General features: G+C 48.9%; 1 protein-coding gene across 1 annotated transcript in view; it reads left to right on the top strand.

Moving 5' to 3' along the window:
- Positions 1 to 8752, top strand: part of TIAM1 (TIAM Rac1 associated GEF 1) — a 164491-nt gene that overhangs the window by 145114 nt on the left and 10625 nt on the right. The window contains exons 20-24 of the mRNA XM_080919023.1: positions 3210 to 3389; positions 3883 to 4001; positions 6098 to 6206; positions 7764 to 7822; positions 8275 to 8377. Of these exons, the coding sequence (XP_080775149.1) occupies positions 3210 to 3389; positions 3883 to 4001; positions 6098 to 6206; positions 7764 to 7822; positions 8275 to 8377 (570 nt within the window). The remainder of the gene's footprint in view (positions 1 to 3209; positions 3390 to 3882; positions 4002 to 6097; positions 6207 to 7763; positions 7823 to 8274; positions 8378 to 8752) is intronic.

Raw genomic sequence — 8752 nt, forward strand, 5'->3', positions numbered from 1 at the left:
GCCCACATGCACAGCCCACTGCATGACCATGTGTAGTTACTGCGTGTCCATTAAAAAACCCATGTCTGGTCCCTTGTGGCAGCACAGGTCTATAACTAGCACACAGCCACCTGAGGCGATAGCTAGGTCTTGAGTTCAAGACCAACCTGGATGATCTGGCTAGATCTGGTCTTTTTTTTTTTTTTGGAAAGCCACTTCAGTTTATTCAAAAGGTTTTCACAGGTCAGTGTAATGCCTGTCGTCTGAATCGTCCTCTGCTGCAGACAGAGGCGGAATCAGTGAAAGGCGTGGCTTCAGATGACCTCTGGAAAAGAGGGTGCTCTACTTCAACACTGCTCTGTTCTTCAAGCCCGCTGCTACCCAAGAGAACCAGTTTCACTTCATCTCAGATAATTTCAGGAAATGCTAGAATAATGCAGGTCTCTGGGTAACAAAAGACCCGCCCCAGACAAGGTGAGGCGTGCTGGGAGTGCTAGTCTGTGCATCAGGGGTCTCAGAATCCATTTTCACACATGCCGTGTTGGCTCTGTGTGTGTGTGTTTCTTATAAAACCTTCATTGATTGCTTGCTAATCATTATCAGAATGCCAGAATGGCCATGATCATCGTTTTTGCTCTGAGTGAGGTTAGACATGCATTATGCATCTTCAAGAAATTAGTACTTTTTTTTTTTTTTTAACAATTCAGTTAGATTAAATTTTGCCTGTTTGGATTTCTTTTTAATTCACTTAGATTTTCTTGCATCTGAAAAATAGACCACCACTGCAAATTGTCCCACAAAACGGTAGACGCGACCCACATCTTTCTAGTTGTCAAGCGAGCTGTGGGTTTTTTGAGACCTGGAGCTTGTTCCTTTGATTCTCAGCTGACTGAGCAGGGGAGGGTGGGAGGACCACACGTGTTCACGGGAGGACTGCATGTGTTCTAGGAAGCCCACTCCTCCCTCACAGGAAATGCACTTGATGACTTAGTGACCAACAGCACTTCAGAGCCAGTGTGTTTTCAGGAAGGAGATCCCTAGGCCCTCCTTGAACATAATCAAATCTTTAGAAACTAGCTTCCTCCATGGGACAGCTCCGGAGCTAGCCCAGGATTCGAGCATGCATAGGCCATGTTGCTCTGTCCTTTCCTTCAGGAATGTTTCTGGAAGGAGAATCATGAGCTGAACCTGCGGAATCTGATTCTCCCTCTCTCCCCTCCTCACTAGCCCCCATTCTCCCTCCCCTTCCCTCCTCACTACCCCCCATTCTCCCTCCCCTTCCCTCCTCACTACCCTCCCATTCTTCCTTCCCTCCTCACTACCCCTATTCTCCCTCCCCTTCCCTCCTCACTACCCCCCATTCTCCCTCCCCTTCCCTCCTCACTACCCCCCATTCTCCTTCCCCTCCTCACTACCCCCCTGATTCTCCCTCCCTTTCCCTCCTCACTACCTCCATTCTCCTTCCCCTCCTCACTACCCCCATTCTCCTTCCCCTCCTCACTACCCCCTTGATTCTCCCTCCCTTTCCTTCTGCACTATCCCCCTATTCTTATCCCCTCCTCTACTCACTACCCCCCCTTTTTTTACTCTTCTTCCTCTTCTTCTTTTGAGACAGGGTCTCACTTTGTAGCCCCATCTAACCTGGAACCTGCCTTGTAGATCAGGCTGACCATGAACTCATAGAGATTCACCTGCCCCAACTCCCCAAGTGTTGAGATCAGAGATACAGGGCACTTTTGATTCTTCCTGATAGGATTGTGAGGGGTTCAGAAGTGTGGCCTTGTGGGCCCTTTTTCCTGGGGCTGATGCTCTTTTTGCTTGACACACTTCCACAGTATTTCCAGTCTTTTGTAACTAACTGGGGACAGGGATGGCTTTAAAAAGAAATGAATGAATAACCACTGCCTTTTAGGAAACGGCTCATTTATCCAAGAACCATAAGGTTCCACTGACAGTCTGGGTGGTATTCTGAGGCATCTGGGTCTGTGGAGGGCTGTTCCTAACTTTCGATGGACAGACATCATCCTGACGAATACTAAGGTCCTGAGTAGTAGTAAGGAGTTTGTTCTGGCAGGAATGATTCTTGTGTACTGATCTGTTCAAAGACCACAACTCAAAAGTAAATGATCAGAAGAAACATGCACGGGAGGGTGAGGAGGAGGGGTTCCTTCATCACCGGACAGGCCTACAATGGGGCAGCCACCCTGCCAGCGTGCAGTGATACGTTCAGCAACCCAGGGATGTTGTAGGTGTCCACTGTGAAGTTACAATCCGTCCCTCCCTTTCCGTGTAATTTACCTCCCTCTGCACCTGGAAGCCATTAGTTGTTTCACGTCATCCCGGTAGGTTCCCCTCTCCACAGCTTCCCTGGGCCACCTGCCATCCCAGATGAAAGTGAGGCTGGAGAAAAGGTGCTTGCCAGAGCTCAGTGGGGTGATCCTCACTGTCCAGATGCTAGCAGCTGACATCAGACTGTCCCGAGGGTCCTGCCGCACTCCACCGAAGGCTGCAGGACGCTCTTTCTGTTCCTGTTTTTCTTTGCTTGTTTTTTTTTTTTTTTTTCCACCTGGTTTTTAAATCCTTCCCAGCAGTGAGGTGTTTAGAAACTTGGGAACCAGAAGGAGGTTGCAGCTGGAGGTGCTGCGATTATTCAGGTGCGGTGGGGCCGGTAGGTCAGATGATATTTGTAGTTTGTCATTCATGGGTCTCCAGAGAAGGAGGCAGCCATGCGGTGTCCCTTGGGGGAAACACTGGGATTGTTTAGGACACAGAGGAATAGCATGCCCGCTTGAATAACTTCAGTAGGCTCTGGGCTGTGGCAGATGCTGAGTCGTGTGACATCTGTGCCAGCGGTGATGAAGGGTAGCGGTTGGGGACCTGGGGCATCAGCGCCTCCTAGAACTGACAGGTGTGAGAGAGATGCTCTCTGAATTGATTCTTTCAGGCCAATCATGTGCTATCTTCAGGAGCTGGCTAGGCCCTCGGTCTCCCCAGGGACCGTGAGAGTCAAATGTCAGAATGGAAAGACTTGCTTAATATGAGGAGGGAGAACAAAACCCCGTAATTAGTCTTCGTGTCCATCAATCATGCATGACCCACAGGCCCATCCTGTGTGTGCCCCGGCAGAGACCTCCCCGGCTCCCCAGAGCCTGCCGTGCCCAGTCCTATAAAAAGAATCCTCGAAGTTAGATCGAGCATGCCACCCTGATGGCCTGTTCTGTCCCTTCCAGCCAAGACGGACACAGCCTTCAAGGCGTTCCTGGATGCCCAGAACCCGAGACAGCAGCATTCATCCACACTGGAGTCTTACCTCATCAAGCCCATCCAAAGGGTCCTCAAGTACCCACTTCTGCTCAGGGAGCTGTTTGCGCTGACCGATGCTGAGAGTGAGGAGCACTACCACCTGGATGGTGAGCATACACACATGCATGCCTAAACACACATGCGTGCACACACACTCACACATGCACACATACACATGCACACACTCACACATGCACACATACACACACACACACTCACACATGCACACATACACACACTCACACACACACTCACACACATGCACACACACACACACACTCACACACACATGCATGCACACACACTCACACATGCACACATACACACACTCACACACATGCATGCACACACACTCACACATGCACACATACACACACACACTCACACACACATGCATGCACACACACATGCACACATACACACACTCACACACATGCATGCACACACACTCACACATGCACACATGCACATACACACTCATACATGCACACACTCACACATGCACACACACACACACACACACACACACACACACACACACACACACGCCAGCTGCACCTGTCCCAGCCTAGCTTCTTCTCAATGTCTGTGTTCCTCTAGTGGCCATCAAGACTATGAACAAGGTTGCCAGTCACATCAATGAGATGCAGAAGATCCACGAAGAGTTTGGCGCTGTGTTCGACCAGCTGATTGCTGAGCAGACAGGGGAGAAGAAAGAGGTGAGGAGTGCTGTCATCCCCGTCCCTCCATCCTCCAGAGCCACGACTCTTTCTTTTTATGAGCTGTGATTGTTTTCATTGGCTGCTATTGTGCAACAAGACTTTTCCTTAGGAAAATACAACACAAACACCTGACCTCAAAAAAAGAACCCCATGGTAGACCACAGTTATGGATGCCACCAAAATCTAGTTTGGTAAACCAGTGAGTTTTATTGGGATCACTTACAGGAATATGGGCGAGGGGTTACTTACAGGAGCTGAAATGACTCAAAGACTACTGCATCACCGAAGCCCACCCAGCATGGGTGACAGCTAACAAAAGCTGGGAACCTGGAGCGCACTCTACAGCCTGCAGGAGGCTCAACAGGTTGAACAGTGTCCTTTCCGAGTGACTCGGTTGATCTAAACCTCTTCCAGGCCGCTCAGCTAGTTTCTGCTTCTTCCAGGATGCTGGTCTGGTCTGAGAATATTCATTGCATCCTGACTTGGCTGAGAGTGACTCTTGGCTGTCTTTCTGTTTACTCTGGGAGGGAGGGGTTCAGTGAATCCTGTCAGTTTCAGGGACTTCCTGAAGCTGTTTTGAGTTATTTGACTTATGTCTTGTGGAGCTTCCGGGGAGACGGAATACTTCAATCTTGAGGAAACTGCTATACAGCAGGACTTTTGTCTTTGAAACCCACATGTTATAGTTTCTTTTCCTGTTGCTTTGAGGAAATACTCAGACCACTTAAAAAGAGGCTTATGTTAGCTCACAGTCCACCATGGCAGGGAAGTCACAGTGGCAGATGCTTAAAGGAGCTTCTCACACTGTATTATAAGTCAGGGAGCATTACTTACATGCTGGTGGTCAGCTCCATTTTTCCCAGCACAGATCCATGCCCGTGGTTAAGGTGAACCTTCCTACCCTTTCTAAGCATCCGCTGAGGCCAGTTCTTCCCAGGGCTACCCGAGATGTGCCTCCTGGCATCGAATTGGCAGTTATTCTCCAGGCTACACATGAATCTTTACTTTTATCTGAGCTGTTTCTTGGTAGAGTGAACATGCATATGATAGTCTGTCCTTTGCCTCTGGGGTCCCTGATTTTCATTTGTACTGCACGAGGATGCGGATGCTCTTTCCCAGTGTGGGCTGTTTTTGTGAATGCCTCCCAAGTGTGAATCTGAGTCTCCAGGTTAGGATATCTAGTATTCATCAAGTAACAGCCACATAGCTGGTCCGGGGAATGTTGGTTCCAGTGACAATCATTCTTTTTATTGTGCCCAAAACACTACTTAAAAAAGCAGTCACTGCTGGGTGAAGGTGGCGTACATCTTTAATCCAGCACTTGGGAGACAGAGAACTCTGTGAGTTCGAGGCCAGCCTGGTCTACAGAGTGAGTTCCAGGACGGCCAGGGATACACAGAGAAACCCTGTCTCAAAAACCAAGCCGAATCAAAGGAACAACCACACGCACCTAAGACATGCTTAGAGTGAGTGAAAACCCATGCCTGTGCTGAAAATAATGTTGGCGATCCTGAGGTGAATTATAAGGATGGGGTTTTACTAGCAGTCATCCGTATCTGGGTGCTCCTAGAGTGTGAACTGGAGAACATTCCAGTCGCCATTACTCTTCTACCCGAGGGACAGCGAGGTGGGCATGCTTCTGCCGTGATCAGTAGGGCAAGAGCAAGGCTGGGTGAGTCTGCTTGCTTCCTGTGCAGAATGCTCCGCCCTCACAAATACAAAGGGCAGAGTGAGCAGCGCTGAGCCTCTTGGTACCTTCACTGAGCGGAAGCTTGTCAGGATGTCTCGGGGGTGATAGCAGACCATGTGTACCCATGCCCTTCGAGACTTCCTTCTAGGACCCGGACAGATCCTTTGAGGAACCAGTCTGCTGTCTTGGACATCCATGGTAGGACTGTAGCAGTTCTTGAGGTCTAATAGAGACATGTTATGCCAAGTTCATAACCCAAGTCATGGCTGTGCCCCAACTCACATGGGCAGGGATCTAGATTCTGCTGAGTCTGGCAGGAGAGGAGGTACAGGAACATCACATAACAGAAGGTATGTCACACGTATGCACCACGAGTAAGCTTGCCTTCTCTGCTGATTCGCAGGTCGCAGATCTGAGCATGGGTGACCTGCTATTGCACACCAGTGTCATCTGGCTGAACCCACCGGCCTCGCTGGGAAAGTGGAAAAAGGAGCCTGAACTGGCAGCCTTCGGTATGCGTCAGAGTGGGTGCCAGGGATGGGAGACGGCCGACTTGTTCTTCCAAACAAGAATGTCCCCTTCCCAAGAGATGCTTAATTGTGATGAAGCTAACGATAGCCTGTTGCTCCAGCCACCGGTTTCTTCCAAATAAACACAAATAAATATAAATTAAACCTCAATAAACGGGTTCAGTGGCGTAGCCACTCGGCTGCTTGTGTACACGTGTCTGTACACACACATCTGGGGAGTGATTTTTCTTTTCTTTCTTTTTTTTAAGATTTATTTATTATGTATACAGCATTTTTCCTGCATGTATACCTGCAGGCCAGAAGAAGGCATCGGATCCCATTACAGATGGTCGTGAGCCATGTGGTGGCTGGGATTTGAACTCAGGACCTCTGGAAGATCAGTCAGTGCTCTTAACCACTGAGCCATCTCTCCAGCCCTTGAGTTTTCTTTTTAATATCTTATTTTTAAAAATAATCTTACCTGCTTGTCCATGTGTCCTTACAACATAATGAGCTGATAGTAAAGGAAGAGAAGCCAGATGAGAAAGCAAGAGCCCATACACTGTTTCCGAGAGCCACGGCTCTGCGAGGCTCTATGCCATGCCAAGACTGTTCCTCAGAGGAACTGTTTTGACTGGTGTCTTCCTGGGTTCTAAGGGACATCTCATTCATGTTATTCATACTAGCGGAAGTGGACATAGCCCTCATTTATTTTGATAAGCTGTTTCAGGGAGGTGCAGGTGGGAGTCACTTAGGAGAATCTCAGACTGTGTTTTTGAGGGAGAAAACCTAACACACTGGGAAATGTGCCTAGTTCAGGAGGTGTGGCTCTGTGGCTTGCAGCGTAGGTGTGAGTATGTCCTCTTGTGGGGCTGTTCCTAGGCATGAAGTGGTTGGTTAGCAGCCCCTGCTGTCGTTTAGGGTGTGTTTTGTCCCTAGCCTTCTTCAGAAGGCTCAGACTAGGAAACCTAGCAGGAGCCACCCTCTCTCCTGACCTGATGGTTTTGGCTTGGGAGGGGCAGTGATTATGACTTTTTTTGTTTTTCCACTCAATGTTTTTCCTTTTCGTGATGTGAGCCCTGTCATGTTCTTCCCACTTAGAGCCACTTAACTCTCATTAAGGAATTAGGCCAAAAAAAGTGAAATTTATTTCCTGAATTATAAATACTGTGAGAGTGGGGGTTGGGGGCTTAATTCACATCGATGTAAATCACTTAAGCAATTATTAGGGACATGTGTACTAGTCCTTCGGCTACTACAGTCAGTAGCGCTGGATTTAAACCTTTAACCAATAAAGTTAAAGTACACTTAATTTCTCCCCCTTTGGAAGAGGCTATTTCTATTTACTTAGGCTTTTTCTACTTAGATTAAAGGTGGGAACTTTTTCCCAGCGGGCTTTGACTTTCAGATGTGGTAACCAAGGTCAAGATGGCTGGGAGTCCACGGCCTGGGGTTTGCATGCTCTCCTTACTGTAGCAGCGCTGCTGTGAGTTATCGCAGTCTTTCGGGGTAGCCTGTGCACTTCCTGCCGTAACAGCCCTTCCTGTTTCTCACCTGCAGTCTTCAAAACTGCCGTGGTCCTTGTGTATAAAGACGGTTCCAAGCAGAAGAAGAAACTCGTAAGTGGTCTCCCTTCCTCCCGGAGTTGCCAAGTGCCCCTGTCTGCTGGTCTAGTTCAACCCTTATAAGCAAAAGCCTCCCGCTTCCCCTAAGGGGACCCAGGTCAGCTCCCTTCCTTCAGACAGGCTCCTGTGCGCATACACACTGAGCCTCCCTGTGGCCAGAACTCATTTTGCCTTTCTCTCTTAAGCTCCTTTTGTGTGAGGTTTATTTTGTCTTCCTTGTCTCTTTCCCCCACCTCTCTTCTCTGAATTCAATTAATTAACAAGGCTACATGCACAACATCATATCTATGGCTCAGCTTCTCTGCCAGGGAAAGCAGGAGTGTATGAGGGTGATGTGATGTTCTTGTGGCTGGCTCTGAGATCCCGTCTGCCTCCGATGAGGAAAAGTGTGGGGAGCCGGTCCAGGCAGATGGCTTCGCCTTTGAACAACTACTTCTCTCCTGCAGGTTGGCTCCCACAGGCTGTCAATCTATGAGGAGTGGGACCCTTTCCGGTTTCGCCACATGATCCCCACCGAGGCTTTGCAAGTCCGAGCTCTGCCCAGTGCAGGTAAGCACGGACATGAGCCAGCTTCCATTTCTTCTTCCTCTTCCTCCTCCTCCTCTTCTTCCTCTTCCTCTTCCCCTTCTTCCTTCTTCTTCTTTCTTCTTCTCCTCCTTTTCCTCTCCTCCTCCTCCTCCTTCCTTCTTCTTCTTCTTCTTCTTCTTCTTCTTCTTCTTCTTCTTCTTCTTCTTCTTCTTCTTCTTCTTCTTCTTCTTCTCTTCTTCTTCTTCTTCTTCCTCTTCCTCTTCCTCCTCCTCCTCTACCTCCTCCTCCTCCTCCTCCTCCTCCTTCCTTCTTCTTCTTCTTCTTCTTCTTCTCCTTTCTTCCTCTTCCTCTTCCTCCTCCCTCCTCTTCTTCCTCCTCCTCCTCTTCTTCTCCTTT

The sequence above is a fragment of the Micromys minutus genome (assembly GCF_963924665.1).
Source record: "Micromys minutus genome assembly, chromosome: 7".
Classification (NCBI taxonomy): domain Eukaryota; kingdom Metazoa; phylum Chordata; class Mammalia; order Rodentia; family Muridae; genus Micromys; species Micromys minutus.